The 19,060-nt window shown below is 35.2% G+C and overlaps 1 protein-coding gene across 1 annotated transcript in view; it reads left to right on the top strand.

Annotated features, from left to right (window-relative positions):
- The window catches only part of RIT2 (Ras like without CAAX 2), a 372,189-nt gene that overhangs the window by 179,394 nt on the left and 173,735 nt on the right, over positions 1–19,060 (top strand). The window contains exon 4 of the mRNA XM_060613718.3: positions 3,226–3,417. Within this exon, the coding sequence (XP_060469701.1) occupies positions 3,226–3,417 (192 nt within the window). The remainder of the gene's footprint in view (positions 1–3,225; positions 3,418–19,060) is intronic.

Here is a 19,060-nt window from a genome sequence, read left to right as displayed (position 1 = left end):
TAGTTAACCAGAACAATTGGATATTCACTCATTCGTTCATCCAATATTGTTCTGTGAATTTTACTTTCCAGTCCTTTGACTGTCTAATAGGTTGTTGGATTTATTCAAATTTATCAGTCTTTGCTCTACGATGTAGTGATTGTTAATGTACTCAAATGTACTGGTTTTTTTTTTTCTTTTGTCTCACATAGAAATAACTTTCTCCAGTCCAAATGTACAAAAAAATACTCAAAATAAAAAATAAAACATATCTAGAAGAGAATTTGTAAATAGATAAAAAACCTCGGAGATGCTCAATATGACTCTCATACAAATACAGATGAAAGAAACAAGATTCTATTTTGTACCCTAAAATTTGTCAAAGGTAGAAAAATTTGATAAGTGGCATTGGTGAGAATGAGGAGAAACAGGTACTTTTACATAATGTTGGAAAGAGTTATTGGTATGACATCTTTAGTGGTGAGATTGGTACTATTTCTAAAAAGTAAAAATGTGTGTTCTCTCTCATCTAGCAATACTACTTCTCAGATATACATCTGTGCAACATGGATGTTTAAGAATCTATATTGCAGCATAGTTGGTAATAGGAATAAAAGGAAGGCCTCTAAATGCCTGTTCATTGGCAACCAGTTACATAAATTATGGTACATGCATTAAAGGACTTATGATACATTCATGGCAAATAATACTTACCTGTGCTTATATGGAATGATCTCCAAGGTGTATTAAGGATATTAAATCTTAATTAAGGTTAAAAGTAAAAATTATATGTACCATGAGCCCATTTGAGAATAAGCGTGTAAAGGTAGAATGTGGAGGTCTTTGCTTATGTGTCCATAGACTATTTCTGTAAGGGTAAAGACACTATTAACTGTCATGCATTTGGGAAAGAAACCTGGGAGTTTGTGATAAGAAAATCAAATTTTATATACTTCCGTACCTCTTGAATATTTGCAATGTGTGGGTTATTTTTTAATAGACAATCAAAATAAACAATTTTAATGCTTAACGATAGTAATTGGCAAAAACAATGAACTGCAAATTGTAAGATAAATTTCTTCTGGTTTAGTTTGTACTTTTGTCGTTTTGATCATATATACTGATGTAATAAATCCTTAAATATCATGTATACTTCTATGGTAATTGTATCATTTCTATTTAAAAAATGTAATTATAAGTTGGAGAAACCTCATTTAACAATTTAAGTCCATAGGTCTCTAGTCAATCCACATCAACTGTGGGATTCTGACTGAGGCAAAGTATTATCAGAATTAGAGAATGTCAGTGGTGCCTGGGTGGCTCAGTCAGTTAGGTAACCAACTTCAGCTCAAGGCATGATCTCATGGTTCATGGGTTCGAGACCCGCATTAGGCTTTGTGCTGACAGTTCAGTGCCTGGAGCCTGCTTTGGATTCTGTGTGTGTGTGTGTGTGTGTGTGTGTGTCTCTTTCCCTCCCTCATTCACACTCTGCCTCTCTCTCCCTCTCAAAAATAAATAAACATTAAAAAAAAAAAAAAGAATTAGAGAAGGCCAGAACTGTGAGGGACACCAGAACTTTTGTAAGTCAACCTTATCTTACAGATGAAGAAACAGGCCCAAAGGATTTTTTTTCTCCCATGTTAGTGCATTACACTCACATGGTGAAATTTAGAATTGAGTTTAAATAAACTTTAGTACTAAGTAAATGGTGATAGTACGAATCAGAGAAGATAAGTTATTCAAACTAATTCCACATCAGCTGGCTGTTAATCCTTGGATAAGTCTTTTATTTTTCCTTTCTGGGCTCAAATTCTTAGAACTTTTTTAATTTGTTCTTTTTTCCCCACTCTAAAATAATTTTAATCAATTTGAATATAAGAAAATTTAACTAGTATATAAAACTCAGCAGAGGTAAAGTAAAATTCTATATCCCGACTTTATAAATTGCTGTCTTAAACTAATTTGTAGTGGCCACCAGTGAAGTTCTTAAAACTTTAATGATAGATTAAACCCAGCGATACTGTTTGTACCCAACCCATGTTGATTCAAAAAGATTCACCCACTAACTCAGGACCTATTAACTTTATTACCCTCTCTACACTCATAAGCACCTCAGTTTCCCAAAATTTTTGGATCTATGTAAATGCTCCTACCCTTCAAAAGTCAAGCCATGTTAAATCAAATTAACATTTATTTCAACAATTACTCTAAAAAAGGCATTTTAGTAATTCTTATAAATAGTTCACTGGGTGAAGAATTCCCATCTCTGCAAAATCTTCAAATACAGTTCAAGATCATGGGATCCTTCCTTTCTTTGAGGACTTATTTCACAAACATTCCGAGTCACAATATATTCTTGTGTTCTTTTACCATTGAATATGGTTTGTTCCACAGCCAGGATCTAATTTTTATACTTCCCATTGCATGTATCTAACTAGCCCTTGTGATTTTAACCATGGATTCAGCAGAATAACAGTGAATGAAAACAGATATTTAGACTAAAAGGAATGTTTTGTATTGCAGCTCAGACAAAATGCAGAATTTTGAGTTGCCTGGAAATTGTAGGTCAGGTGGGCTACAACATGAAAAACGAATACAGCAGTGTCTCCCAGGTTAGGACAGCGGTATATTTCTCCCTGCAGAAAAAGAAGAAGATGTAAGAGTGAACAGAACTTGGAAAGGGACCCATGACTCAGCCAACAAGTTCCCTTTGTTGATGCCCCTCAGGAGACAAATCTAAGAAAACCCAAACACATAAACTGGGTCTTAGATTATCTGTGCTAATAGCTTCCTCCATTCACAAGGATAATCAAAGTTAAACTTGTGTTTCTTTTCATCTTTTTGAGGAGAAAATTATTTCCTCTAGGTTTGAATGTTCAGAGTACACAAAATTAGATTCCCTTTCCTAAAACGAGATCATTAAGTAGAAAGCTATTAAAAGGATGTTCATAATCCCTGAGAGTTCATTAGTTAACCTGCTATTTAAAATCTCTCCCCCCAAGATTTGATTCAAGAAATCTTGAATCAAATTTTCTATGATTAAATATCAACACTCTGAACACTTTAAAGCTTTCAGATTTCATGTTTAGACCCCATACTGCTTTTCTATATGCAAACCCCAGAAATAAACTTTTGAAAATTTCTACCCAAATTACTTGGTCTCATAATTTATCTACTTTTTACCTTTTATTAATGTGTTGGCTTCACTATCTTAAATTCTGTAACAATTTTGTTCTTTTTCTACAGGCAGAATTCACAGCCATGCGGGAGCAGTATATGCGAGGTGGAGAGGGATTCATCATCTGTTACTCTGTCACTGACCGCCAGTCATTCCAGGAAGCTGCCAAGTTTAAAGAGCTCATTTTTCAAGTCCGCCACACCTATGAAATTCCCTTGGTGCTGGTGGGTAACAAAATTGACCTAGAACAGTTCCGCCAGGTGAGTGCCAAATTTTTTTTTCAGTTTGCTTTTAACTCCGAGAGTACGTAATACCAAGTATGCCTGCTTTCCAAGGTTCATACTGAGAATTATGAGAAAGAAATGACGCATGTGACTTTTCTAAAAAAAAAAAAAAAAAAAATCTTTTAAAATCTCTGGTGGATTGTGTTAGCCACCACAATATATCCCATCCCACATGCTACTTTGCAGTATCTTTATTCCATCAGGATGATGGAATCCTCCTGTCTGTTTTTCCTACTCCTTAGATTTGGGCTGGCCCTATGATTTGTTTTGGGCAGTAGAGTATAGTAGAGATGATGCTGTGTGCCTATAGAGGTAGAGTCATAAGAGTTCTGCAGATTCTACCTTTGCCACTTAAAATGCTTGCTCTTGAGATCCAGCTACCATGTAAAGACCAATGTAATCATTAGAGAGATCCATGTGAACAAAGCAACATCCAGCCTCACCGCAGTTCCTGCCAAGGCACCACATATGTGGGCAAAGCTACTTATCATGTTCTAGAACCAGCTACCATCTGACTATAACTTTATAAGATAACCTAGTCAATCCATATGGAAGAGAGACAACTCTCAGCTGAGCCTGGTCTGGGTTTCTGACCCACAGAATCATAGGCAAATAAAATAGAGTTGTTTAAACCACCATATTTTAGAGTAATTTTTCATGCAGTGATGGGTAATCAAAATAGGACTCCTCCTACCTTCCAGAGTCAGAAGCTACTACTTTTCAGGTTGAATAAGAAACACCTTCCATATACCATAAATCTGCTTCAAGCTGCCCCTGCTGTATCATTGTGACCCTCAGTTCCTTTCTCCAAACAAACAAAACTGACAATACAGAAACTATGGCTAGCTTCTGATAAAGCAGAAACCACATAGTGCAATCCTTTACCAGATTTCATGTGGTTCATTATAATTTATTCTTATCTGATCAGATACTCTCAGGGCCTGATGGGCAAACTGATGGCCTCATCTCTACAGGGTAATGATACTTCAGTTGTCCTTAGTACTCCTAAAGAGATTAAATGACCAAAACCTAGTTCAGGGGCCAGGCAAATCATCTCACAATTCTATTGTCATGACTCACTTTGTATAAAGTTAAATTACTAAGTCATGCAAAACAAATTTTTGTAAATTGAATTACCTAAATTGAATGGTTTAGTTATAATTTTAGATACTTTATCTTTACTTAAACGGCCCTTAAATTTGAGCTGGATTTTAATAGTTTGTGTGTTTCCAATTAATAATTTTTATTCTTCTTAAAGTAACCTCATAAATTCTAAGGCTAGAATCTTCACTAAAACAGTTTACTCCTACTTTAAGTGTTAAATATATTTGTATTTTTGTATCAAATGACTTTTAAGTTTTCTCAAGTGAAAATATCTCATATGGAGCCAATGCTTATAAATCTATCTTTAATACAGAAACAAAATTTCTACGATTTCGTGCAGTACATTTTTGTAGCGGCATTTTTCGTATATCTGACTTGAAAATCTAAGCATCTTAAAGTGGCAGCTATTTTTTAGGAGCTATAATATTTGTCTCCTCTGTACCTGTTCTTCTGCATTGCTTTATTTTTTTTCCCCAAAGTAGTGTTTAGTATGACATGGTTACATTTCTATGAGATAGGAATTCAAGTTTATCTCACCAATGAAATATGAATCTATTCTGTGATACTTGACAAAAAGGAAAGAAAAAAAGAGAGGTATAGGTCTAGTGGTGAACTCTTCAGATACTCCTCTGAAGAGTGGGGAGGTTCTAGGTTTTTTTTTTAATTTTTATTTTCTTTAGGACTTGTGGGAAATGACATGTGGGAGCACCCCGAGATGCAAATATACCATCAGTGATTACATGACCACATTTAACTGTACTTCTTAGAATTTCTAGGAAACATAAACCTTTAATTGAATGCCAGTCAAGAGAGCTACAAGTGACTCTTGTAAGCTAGTACATTTGAGAACATGAGGGAAACATCTTCAGGCAAAAGTTAATCACATTGTCTGTAGAATGATTTCTCTCCATGATTCCAACACTGGCTGGCATTTGCTTTCCTCTCCCCATCCTGGCTCTGCTTCTGCTTTCCCAGGATCAAAGGTGTTCAACAGATACCCGGTCTCAGCCTGGGTAATTGCAGATTAGCAGTGATGTGACTCACAGGCATCACAAACATCACTGAAACAAATAACAAAAATAATATTAAGCTGAGTAATTTAGCAGATTTGACATACTTTCCCTTTTAGATAAAAGCAAGTAAACAAGATAGTCATAGAAAGTGCAAAAACCATGAAAACTCAAATTACAATCTTTTTAAAACTGCTCATGTACCAATGTCTCCAATAATGAAGTGTTGATATGCAAATTTGGCTTCTGGCTGTGGTGTTTGCGATAGGAATAATTGTTCCTATAATTGTAGAGTGGTTTTTCCTTTTCAAAATGCTTTCAATTCTCACTTTATTTTAATCCTGTAACTGTCCCGTGTAGTTGTAAGGCAAGCAGTTGATGGATGAGGATATTTGAGAAGTAAGTTTACTGAGAGAAATTGATTTTAATAAAATATTGCTGTTAGTGACAAATTTAAGACTAAAACCCTGATCACATGTACTCTTTTTCTTATATCAGTCTTTAAAGGATAGGTCTCCATTTTAGTTTTGGGTTTTTTCCACATTTTCCCCCCAAAACAAAGATGTTGACACCTGCATCATCTATAGCTCGAAGGAGTTTTGTGAAGAGTCCTAGAGTGATAATGTTAAACTCTGGAAGCTTCTGAAGGAAATCATGCTAGTGCTTATGTTCAGTGTTAGGAGGCAGAGAAGCAGGGTTTTTACTTGACAGCTCTTCTTCCTCATAGAAAGTGGTTGAAAGGGAAGTGCTGATGATAACAGCTGCTTCTTATCATGCTTGTGTGGTAGAGTGGGTGGCTACATTTTGAATCCATCTTGGTGAATTCCAAGTCCCTTTGTACCAAGAAAAAGAAACAAGTTTTGGTGCCTGATGTCCTTCATCATAAATGACATCTTTAAGAAAATATATTGAAGCGCTCTGTTTAACTTTGAGTATTTTCTCTGAGAACAATATTCATTTTGACACTGATCCTGATGATGCATTTAGTATTGCAACACTCTGTGCCAGGCACTTAGCACACATAATTTTATTTCATCTTTACCATAAGGCCACAAAGTAGGCTCCTTTATGGTACCTATTTACCTATGAGTTATCTGAAACTTCAATACATTCAGTGACTTGCTCAAGGTCACATAGCTGGTTAGGGCTGTGAGAACATGTCCAGTGTCTCTGATTTGAAATCTCACTATTTTATAATTTGGGCCTACAAACCATTATTGTTTTTCATGAAATTTGTCATATTCATTCCAGGATCTTAGCATGCTCCTGAGAGGATAGAAGATAAGCAATTGCATTTTACTGGAGCAGGAAGGAGCAGAACGATAGCTCTTTGGAGGTGGAGCAAGGAGCTCCAGGGCAAGGAGCTGGACAAGGCAGTAATAGCCAGAGTTGGGAAGAATGTGAGGAAAATTAAGGGCAAGGAAATGGTGCTCAAAACTACTGAAAGGCACTGTTCTCTAATCAGGGGCACCATCTTGTCCTGAGTCCAGCCAGACTATTCTAAAGCCCTTTTTAAAGTCCTAGGCTACAATAGGTCCCTGAGCTTGCATGGCCTTTCTCCCTATTGGGTCTTCTGCTGTCACACTGGGGAGTGGAAAGTAATAATTTCTGCCTTTTTGATGTTTTTGCAAAATTCTACAGAGTAAAAATGGTGCTATAAATGGAGTGAGTCCCAAAGATCCGAAAGCTGGGTTAGGAAAGTTTTACATCTGTTGTAGACCACAAACTGTTTTATCCTGAAGGCAGACCATGACAAACCTTTCAGTGCTGACAGTCTAATTGCAGCTTAATACTCAGTTTGAAGTCTTGAAACTCAGCTTTCCACAGACTAACTCTTCGAATGCAGATCTGGAAACATGAAATACCTTTGTTTATTCTTCAGTTATCTACCTAATGAAAATAGTTCAACTCCTTTATTGAGAGGGGCATATGAAAGCTGTAGAGATGAGAAATTTCTGTGTTAAGAAAAACATCTATTTAGAGTTTTTGTCAAGCATGTACTTCCCTTGGCAGAGCGGTGGCAGTTTGGGGACACAGTAAAGGAATGAGTAAGCCAGTCTCTGTCCTCAAGGACTTTCTCTTCTGAAAGGATCAATGGATGTGATGTACAACATTGTATTAAACAACAGAACTAAATGTTGAATGATATGACACATGCATAAGTGCAATTGTTGTTGAAAACCAGGAAAAATCAATGTTGGCAACATTTTGAGGAAGAAAGATGCTGAATGGAGTGGCATCCTGACCAGGTAGGAAGGAGCAGGTGAATGATGACAGTCCTTAGGGGAAGGAACAACAAAAGTAGGTGTAGAGAATAGGCAATGTGAACCAGGGCTGTGAGTGTGCACAAGGCATGGAGTATTGAGGAGGAGAAGTTGGAAAGACCAGCCTGCCTGGCACATGTATATCAAGCATCCTCAGGATAATTTGATAGATAGGGCCTACCTTGAAGACACACTTGGTCAAACACAAAGCATAAATATGTACCAGAGCATGTTGGATATGTTATAATGCAGTAGTTGCAAATGCCATTCGAGTTTTTAAAAGTGCAAAAGAGTAATACTTCATCTTTAATCAGTATATTAGATAATTCATACAAACACATTTTTCCAAATGATGAGGGTTTTTTTGTGGGAAAAGAGTTTTGATAATTCATGCAATATAATGGGAATACACATTTAAATTTGACAATTATCTAGCCTTACTTATCCTTTCCATAGCATCTTCTTGATAGGCTATTTCATTTCATTACACATCCAAATATATTAACTCCAATTAAAATGGAAAAAAAGCTTAGAATTTGATGTAATTTATCTAGATGGGTAAGTTTTGAAACTAGAATTTGGAGGTGGAGTTTTGCTGAAACTATTTTTTAATCCAATTTATTTACCAAATATTTAGTAATTACTCAATAGGTAACTGGCACGTTTTTAGAATCTGGTTGTTCTGGAGTGAACATGACAAATTCAAACTTAAGAAGAATCTGAAATTATAGTAGGGGAGACAGATAATGATCAATTTGTGCATGTATGTACCAACTACACACTACAAAAATGGTGTCGTGAGTAAAATTATATGCAAATTTATTTATATTTATTTATAATATTTATAATTATAAATATATTTATATTTATATATTTATACATAAATACACACATGGGAAGAAAATTCTTTCAAATATTTGAGCAGAGGTGTGGCACGAATGAGTTTTCGTTGTCCATCTAGTTGATGGAGGAGGGCAAGAATGGAAGCAGGAATACCAATCAGGAGATCTAGTCATCAGGATGAAGGATGATGGCAGCTTGGGTAAAAGCAATGGACTATTCATGAATTCCATACTCATGCAGCACGCTGACAGGATGACAGGTGACAAAATTACAGTGAAGTTTGGAGACCTTTCATGTATGGACAAACTGCTACATCATTCAGTGGTACCAGAGGGCACTGTTGCATTGTCACACAACACAGTGGGTGTCCATGATGAGACTCCTCAAGACAAAGTGAAGACCTATATTTAGCAAATACATTTTAGAAAATAACAAAGTATATCATCAAAAGAACCAGGTAGTCCTGAGCTTGAATATTCACTGAGACAATCACTGTGTCCTTGGACGCATGAGTGGCAAACTCAAGATGAACACCCAAATTCTCCTTCAAAAAAGTATATTCCTCCCAGCACAGAGACAGGAGGCATAGTCAGTAGATCACTTCAGCTGTCAGATGCTTCAGGGTCATCCTCAGTAACAAAGCCTCCTTGACTGAGGTCCTACCCTTCCCAGGGATACCCACTTGCAATGAGGCATGGGCAAAAATTTCCAGCCATTGCAATCCAGTGGGACACTGCGTCAAGCAAATCTTGCTCCAGATCCCCATGCCGGTTTGGCAAAGACTCTGTTGGGCTTGCATTGTCATTGACCTTCTCCCTGTATCCAATCCAGCTTCCTACTCCTTCCTTCACAAGCGTTGATCTCTAACCAGTATCATGTGCTACAAAATCCCTCTCAGTGTCTGCTTCTATAGAATGGGGATAATATTATTTTCACAGGTTTTTAAGTAGTAGATGAGATAATGTCATTAGATTAGCACAGTCCTTGGTACAAACTAGGGACTTAATAAATACGAGGTACTACCATCCTTATCCCTCACCTGGATTGTTTATTCTTTGGGTTATTCTAACAGGTTTCACAATTTAGACCCTACCAAATCAAATATTTAGGTATTGTGTCAAAAGGAAAGGTGATTAAAACTGGGAGAAGGCCCAGTGAATTTTTTAACTGCAGTGTATAGGCTTCAGTGCACAGATTTTGCAAAATGTATTTTGAAATTATCTTCCTACTTTTCAAATGTGGAACAGAGTAGCCATCTTGAAGTAACTGAATTTTGAACAAAGCTTTGGAGGAATCAATGTTAGGAATTTCTGTTAGATCATGAGCTAAGTCAAACTGAGTAAAAAATGACAATAAATGAGAAAGACCTAAAATTATGTTTTGCCATTTTAGAAAAGTTAATTTTTCCATGTATGGACAGCCTCATCCTGAATGAGGATGAATCTGTATTACCTAGAAACATTGTAGGAAACACAAATTCTCAGCCTCTATCCTAATCCTCGTAAATCAGAAACAATAGGAAGAAGGCACAGAAATCTATTTGAACAAATGGGGTGATTCTGCAGTAAGCTAGAGAGCCACAGGGCTAGAAGGAATATAGATGGAAAGACATGAGATCATTTATACTTCAGACTCCATAAGAGAGAATCTAGACCCTATAAGCATTTTTAAAGTCTTAAATGAGATATTGGAGACCTGAAAGAAAAACACACATGCTCTTTTTCTCACACGTGCACGTATGTACATAGACACATAAAAAATAAAAATTTTAAAAACTGATACAAAAAGAACAGTGATGAAAATATCCTAAATTAAATTCACTTCTCCATTCAAATATGTCATAAGAAAATCTAAATTTTACTGCATATATTGTACACCTGTGACTAAATGGCTTCCCATTTGGCAGTTTCATGTTTCATTGGAACAGAGGTTGTGTCTACTCAGTTTGAAGTGACATAACTGTTTGCTTCCCTTCCTTATTTAAATGGTGTTACAGTGAATTGTTTGGTTTTCATGGATCATTGGCCACATTTGTAAAATTGACAAGTCAGTGGAAGTATATAGAAAAGCTTCTTTTTAAGGAAAGGAGGAAAGAAAAGCTTTATGGGGAATCAGATTGGAGCTTTGAAATGAAATCCCATATACAAAGTTGTTCATATCTCTTAAAATTTTTCAGACCAATCACTTAACTTCCTCAAAAGAAATACTGAGTAGGTGAAGTTTTAAAATTCTTATTATTCTATTTGAGATTTCTGCCCTCCTTGCCCTTTCCTAGGTATCCTGGTATAGCCAAACTCTGACATTTGTGATAATTTTAGTTCTCAGGCTTCTGGTTGTATTGAAAACAAACAGAAACAAAAAACTCTCAGTATGTTTGTGCAGCTATAAGTATAGGTATCATAGAGACCAAGACGATCCTGTAAATCCAAAAGAATGATATTTATAGGTTGAATTACAAAAACAGGTTTTCCTTGTTATCTGAAAGTACAGTGTTCCTATAAAACCTTTTGTAAACTGAAAGGACATAAAGCAAAGAAGTAAAGAATATTTTGTAAAAGTGAAAATCATCGTTAGATTTCATTTTGATGAAAATAATCTGAAAATCAGATACTAACGTAGGTCTTAGTAAAGGCAAGTTTTCTGAAGTGAACTTTTCAGTAGCAAAGGAAACCGATATTCTGAAAGAGGAACACTTCCTGTTTGCACACTGGGAACTCTTACCCTTCATTCAAACACATGTTTGGGAAATTACATAATCATCTTGCTTTTGTATTTGTTTTGAGAGGGGCACGTGGGGGCTCAGCCAGTTAGATGTCTGAATTTGGCTTAGGTCATGATTTTGCAGTTTGTGAGCTTGAGCCCCACATCGGGCTCTGTGCTGACAGCTCAGAGCCTGGAGCCTGCTTCAGATTCTGTGTCTCCGGCTCTCTCTGCCCTTCTCCTGCTCGTGCTCGCTCTCTCTCTCTCTCTCTCTCTCTGTCTCGAAAATAAATAAAAAATATTTAAAAATGTGTTTTGAGATAATTATACAGAACAGGAGGTTACAAGCAAATGTGTAAAGACCCGTGCACCTTTCTCTTAGCATCCCCAGTACTATTTTCTTACATAACTATAAAATGTCAAAACCAAGAACTTGATATTTGTTCAATCCATAGAGAATATTGAATTTCACCAGTTATAACACACTCATCTGGGCGTATATTTGTATAATTATATGCAGTTTTATCACCTATGTAGCCTGTATAACCACCACCACAATCAAGATACCCTGTTGTACCATTACCTTAAGACTCCCTCATGTTACTCCTTTACAGCCATACCTATTCGCTACTCATCCCAATTTCTAACCCCCAGCAACCATCAGTCCACCAGTCCATTCTCCATCTCTGCACACATGGTTTATTTCTTGATTGTTACACATGGAAATCACCCACTATGCATCCTTTTGAGATTGGCTGTTTTCATTCAGCACTATATCCTGAAGTACATCCAAGTTTTGTTTATCAATAATGTGTTCCTTTTTATTACTGAATAACATTCAGTTTGGATATAACTACAGTTTGTTCATCCATTCACCCTTTAAAGACATTTGGGTAGTTTCCAGCTTTCATTTATTATAAGTAAAGCTGCTATGAACATTTATGTACAAATTCCTGCATGAACTCAAGTCTATAATTCCTTGGGATAAAGGCCCAAGAGTGAAATTTCTGGGTCTTAGGATGCATCTATTTTTAGTTTTGAAAGGAGATACCAACATATTTTCCAGAGTGTCTGTACTTACTTTACATTCTCACCCTTGCCAGCATTAGATGTTATCACTATTTTTCACTTTAGACATTCTGTTAGGTGTATAGTGGTATCCCATTATGGTTTTAATTTGCATTTCTCCAATGACTAATAATATTAGACATCTTTTCATGTGCTTATTTGCCATCTGTATAGCCTCTTCAGTGAAATGTCTGTGCATGTCCTTTGACTATTTTATAATTGGGTTATTCCTTTTTTTATATTTTTTATTTTTATTTATTTATTTTTTTAGTATTAAGCATTGAGGAATTCTTTGTAAACTCAAGATTCAAGGCCTTTGTCAGATATACGATTTGCAAATATTTTCCCCCAGTCTGTAATTTGCTTTTTCGTTCTTTTAACAAACTCTTCTACAGGAAAAATTTTAATTTTGTTGAAGTCCATTCTTTACTTAAAAGAATCATAATTTTGGTATCAAATCAAAGAATACCACTTAGTCCTAGGTCTCAAAGATTTTCACCTATGTCTTTTCTTGAAGTTTTATGTTTTACATTTAAGAGCATGATCTATCTTGAATTATTGCTTGTATAAAATGTTTTATTATTATTATTATATTATTATTGTTATTTGCTTTGTTGTTTTGGTTTGTTTTGGATATCTAATTGCTGTAGTACCATTTACTGAAAAGGCTACCTCTTCTCTACTGAAATGCTTCAGCAAATGATTCCATTTTTTCTTTTGGTCTATATTCTCTTTGTTCAGATTGAGTACATTCTATTGATCTGTTTTTAAGTTAAATAATTCTATTATTCTAATTCTAGAGAGAGACTGAGTGCGAGTGGGGGAGGGGCAGAGAGAGAGGGAGCACAGAATCTGAAGTAGCTCCAGGTTCTGAGCTGTCAGCACAGAGCTCAACCCAGGGCTTGAACTCATGACCTGTGAGATCATGACCTGAGCTGAAGCCTGACGCTTAACTGACTGAGCCACCCAGGGGCCCCTTATTGATTCATTTTTAATTGTGAAATATATCATAGAGTTCTGGAGTAAACCCACGTCTTAATGTATTATCCTTTACATCTATCTCACTATTCTTATTAGATTATCTTGAAATTGTCCCATTTTATAATTGCCAGGTTTTAGTTTTGATTATTTCTTTTTCCTAATTTTTTGGAGTTTAATTTACTACCCTGTTTACAAATGCTTGAAATGGATGCTTAGCTCATTGATTTTCATCTGTTCTTTTCTGATTTATGCATTTAAGTTTGTAATTGTACCTCTAATGAAGACTTTAATATAGCTATACCCTAAATTCTTATGTCCTATTTAAAAAAAAATTTTTTTAATGTTTATTTATTTTTGAGAGTGGGGGAGGGGAAGAGAGCGAGAGGGAGACACAGAATCCCAAGCAGGCTCCAGGCTCTGAGCTGTCAGCAAAGAGCCTGATACAGGATTCAAACTGACGGACGGTGAGATCATGACCTCAGCTGAAGCCCTTATGTCCTATTTTATCATTAAGTTCAAAATTTGTCTAATCTTGATTGTGATTTCTGCTTTTACTCATGGGTTTTTCAGAAGTGTAGTTCTTAATTTCTGGGCATATGGTGAATTATGAGGTATTTTGTTAATGAATTTCTGCTTAATAAATATACTCTATAATTTTAGTCCTTTCAAATTTGTGGTGTTGATTTTTAAACATGCCATGTGATCAGTTTTGGTAAATGTCCCATATATATTTGGTAAGAATATACATTTTTGGGTGGCAGTTCATGTATGTCCAGATTTGTAGTCATTTTCTTTAAACAATTTGGAGATAGAATTCCATTTGCTCTGGTATCCTTTGTTTGTGTTGGAAAATAAGATACCCATCCAATTGTTATTTTGAAGGTACTCTGCACCACACCTCCTATACCACAGTTGCCACCCCTGATGATTTTAGGATTTTTCTTGTCTATAATTTTATTTTATTTTTAAATGTTTATTTATTTTGAGAGAGAGTGAAAGAGCGAAAGAATTCCAAGCAGGCTCTGTATTGTGCGGAGCCTGGCCTGATGTGGGGCTCCATTTCCCAAAACATGAGATCATGACCTGAGCCAAAATCACGAGTCTGAAGGTTAACAGACTGAAGCACCAAAGCACCCCATTGTTGTCTATAATTTTAAAGAGGTTTACTTTGAGGTACCTATGTGGCTTTCTCTCTCTTGCTTACTTGCTCTCTGGGTGTGTGCTTGTTAAAATCTGTGCTTTTTGAGTTGTGGCTTATTTTTTTTTAATCAGATTTGTAATATGCTTAGTCATTACCTCTTCATATATGACTTTTATATTATTCTTTCCCTTCTAATATCCAGTTAGAGCTATGTTAATCTTTTTCACCTTATCTTATATTTCAGCTAGGATATTTTTCTGTTATTTTCCATCATTTTATATCCCTGCACTTCATTCTAGATATTTTCTTATGAATGCTCTTTTTGTTTACTCTTTCCCTTACACTTAATCTGATTTAAACTAACACACTGAGTTCTTAATTTAAATTGTTGTGTTTTTAAATTTTAGTAATTCTGCTTTTAAATTTTCATCTTATTTGCTAAAAATTTTAATCTTTCCTGTCCTTGAAAAATACTAAACATTTATTTAAAACTTGAGATGAATAACTTTTTTATCCATCTAAAATCTCTTTTTTTAAGAAATTACTCTTGATTTTTTTTTTTTTTTTTTTTTTTTTTTTGGCACTGTGACTTATCATATTTACTTCTGGCACAAAACTAAAAAGACTAAAAAAATCCCACATCAACTTAATATAATCAGGAACTTTATCTATCTTGATCTGTCCCTCAAGGTCTACTAGTTTATTTCAGTGGAAGGGTTGTTCAAAATTACCTAGTGGGCTATAGCCAGAGGAAGAACTCACCGGTACACTCTAATAACATGTTCTTTTGTTGACCAGTGAATTCTTTGCTGTAGCAGTTAAGTTTGTAGGCCTTGTACATACCTCTAGCTGTTCTAAATTGACCATAAGTTAATTTAAATGCCAATGAGTAGGATTTAGTTTTATTTTAAAAAAGCTCTGTGAGCTACATGTACCAGAGACTGGCCCCTGAGAGCCCACTGTTACTGGTAAGAGCTAGGGCTATACCCATATGGTCCTCTGTTGGCACTTAGGAGACAGTAGCCAAACTAGTGGGTGATAGAAGTGAAGGGAAGCAGGGTCACGTATAGGTGGGATAGGGGTTATGGTAGATTCTTCCCAGTCTGTGTCAAACACCCTTAGTAGGTCCCTGCTTTTGAGCTTTTTGTTTGGTTTTTCTCAAAATGCATATGATAATTTTATCCTTTGTACTCAATTGTTCTGCTAGTCTGTGGAGTAAATTCCAATGCCAGATCCCATCTAAACACAGTCCTTGCGCACCTCTCTCATGCCAACTTTCCATGCCTTGAATTCTAAACCATAAGCATACTAAACCATTTGTTCAGTGAACATCACACACTAGTGTGCCCTTCTTGTTGTGACTTCTCCACTTGCTAGTGCCTCTGCACTATTCACACTGGATCCATTTTGTGTACATCTGCCCACACAGCTTGTCTGTCCACTTAATGGAAGGAGGAACTAGTTTATACTAAATGAAAAAAAATCAGAAGAAAGATGTTTAAAAAGAATAGGCAAAGAAATACTTGGTGGTTTTTTTCCTTTACTGGACACAAACTGAGGGAAGATGGAGACAAAGTTTGAGATAATAATTCCATGGAACACCACCATCCTAAGAAAAGGTGATTGAAAAATATGTGTGTATATCCTTTAAAGCACCAATGCTAAGTATGATGCTGGATATGTTGAGAGAGACCAGGCAGAAAGCTAGGTCTCTTGGTCCAATCCTTGAGTGTAGTATAAAGAAACAGGAATAATTGGAAATACTGCATTGTTTTCAGTAGTGTTTGTCCTAATGGAGGAGACAAAGCCATTTTTGTAATAAACAGATAAAATCTGGGGCCAAAAAAGACAGGTTTTGAAATGCAGTGTTCTATACACAGCAATTAATGATGTATATCCTCTGCTTCCAATCTATCAGTAATACTACAAAAATGAGAATAGTCTGCAATTAAAAGGACCATGAGGAGCAGCAGGGGAGAGGCTGGATAGAACATGGTTTTTCTCTAAGAAACCAATAATGTCAGAAGCATCGTTGGAATATCTTAAGTATAGCATGCTACTATTTAAATTAAGATTTATATTTTTCTTATATTTTTTTAGATAGAAAAGATCAAGGAATAAAGACATATAATCAAAGATGACATTTCTTAGGAAATTCATGCAGTAATGACATTAATGTAATATGATTTCAGCACTTTCATGGTTCTATTTTGCTGTATATTCAGTATATGTGTCTGTATAAAAAATGAGACATTATGAGACAGGATAGGTTTGGTTTTTATTTTGAGAATAAAAGAGAACTTGTATTATTTGGTTCTTGCCTGATGGAAAATAGAGTCATAATAATGGGCAGAGCATATAACTGCATATGTAATGTGCATTCAGGCTGGCTGGCTGTTCTCAACCACAGAACACCTCTCTCCCTGCTTGCTTATTGAAACTTGGTATTCAATATTAGGGAGTGCAAACTTTCATTCCAAGAGAGACAGGCTTAAAATGAAAATGCTCCTGGAATAGGCAGATATATATATGTATATCAGAATATGTATCTGCCTATATACACGTAAATGTGTGTGTATACGTTTATCTCAGTTATTTTTGTTTAATAAAAGGATAAATATTGCTTATAAATGTATGTTCTTCTTCCTCAGTCTTTATCCCTAGTTCTGGGTTCTAGAGCAAGCCTCCTTACCTGTTACCTGCTCTCTAATCACCAATACATGTTTCTGTATATTTACAAACCATGTGTAGTTAGAAATAACAGGTATTATAATTTTGCCTATTTGTATATATTTAAATACATCATATGTATACCCCCACATATTCGTACATGTAAGTATACAAGTCTACCTATTCAGGCAACTTGTTCTTGTTTCACACACGGTTATTATTTTGATATATATGTTGATAAATATATAAACCTAGTTTATGCATTTTAATGGGTTGCATAATCAATTAATACATTGAAATTTATATTGACCTATTGTAAAATGCTTCCACCAGGTTTTTCACATTACTAGCAATGCTGCCACAAACATTTCTTTGCACATCCACTCAAAAACATGTGCAAAAAGAACCTTAGCAGACATGGCTGAAGTGAAACTGAACTGGGTGAAGGCATGCAAATTTATAGTTTACTGGGTATTGAGGGTATTGACAAATCACTTTCCAAAATAATTGTACCAATTTACACACCCTCTAGAATATATTAAAAATCATTTTCTGCATCCTAGTTATTGGGTTTTACATTTTTGTCAGTCTAACTAGTATGAAAATCTGTCATCACTTTGATTTCCATTCTCCTGATTGCCAATTAGGTGGGGGAACTTTTTCATGTAACTTTTTTGTATCCTCCCAGGAGTTATCTTTTTATACTTGGCCACATGTTTATTGTTACCTACCCTTTGTATATGAATTAATAGGAGTTACTTACATATTCTGATGAATTTTGTTTTTATGTTTTATGTGCACATATACATACATATGTACATACATACATCCATTCTATCACTTCCTTTTTTCACTTTAAGTTTTCTTTGTGAGTTGCATTTTGAGATTTGCCTAACAATTTCTTCTTTAGTAAGACAGAGCTGGTATTGCTGATCAATCTATTACATAAATTTCACAATTGTTTTCTTTACTATATCAAATACTAAAGAGATCTGACAAGTACATACTAAGACTGAAGATCTGTCCACTTTTTCTTGTAATTTGGTTAGACTGTGTCCTACATAGGATGATTTTCTTAAAAGCACATGGGTATATAACTGTTGGATCTCCCAGATTGCTTCTTTTTTTTTTTAATCAATGAAATAAGAAAGACTTTATTTTTATAAATTCACCAAAATGCATTGTAAACTTTAGTCCTGCTCTGGTCCAAGTTACTTTTTAAGAAAAAATTAATTCTAGTATAGTTTATGTGTAGTATTATATTAGTTTTAGGCATACAATATGGTGATTCAACAACTCTATACATTACTCAGTGCTCATCAGGATAAGAGTACTCCTAATCCCCTTCACCTGTTTCACCCATCTCTGTACCCACCTCCACTCTGGTAACTATCAGTTTGCTCTCTATAATAAAGAGTCTGTTTATTGATTTCTCTTTTTTTTCCTTTATTCATTTGTTTCTTCTCTTAGGGTATTTGTCTTTCTTCGACCAGCTCCACTCAGGATTATACCTTTTAGGTCTGTCCATGTTGTTGCAAATGGCAAGATTTCATTCTTTATGGTTGAGTAAAATCCCATTGTGTATCTATATACCATAGCTTCCTTATCCATTTATCTATCAGTGGACACTTAGGATGCTTCCATAATTTGGCTATTATAAATAATGTTGCAATAAACATAGGAGTGTACATATCTTTTTGAATTGTGTTTTTGTGTTCTTTGGGTAAATACCAAGTAGTGGAATTACTGGATTTTATGGTAATTCTATTCTTTTTTTTAAATTTTTTTAATGTTTATTTATTTTTGAGACAGAGAGAGACAGAGCATGAATGGGGGAG

Source organism: Panthera onca, chromosome D3 (assembly GCF_046562875.1).
Source record: "Panthera onca isolate mPanOnc1 chromosome D3, mPanOnc1 haplotype 2, whole genome shotgun sequence".
NCBI lineage: Eukaryota > Metazoa > Chordata > Mammalia > Carnivora > Felidae > Panthera > Panthera onca.
This window is presented reverse-complemented; position numbering and strand designations above follow the sequence as displayed.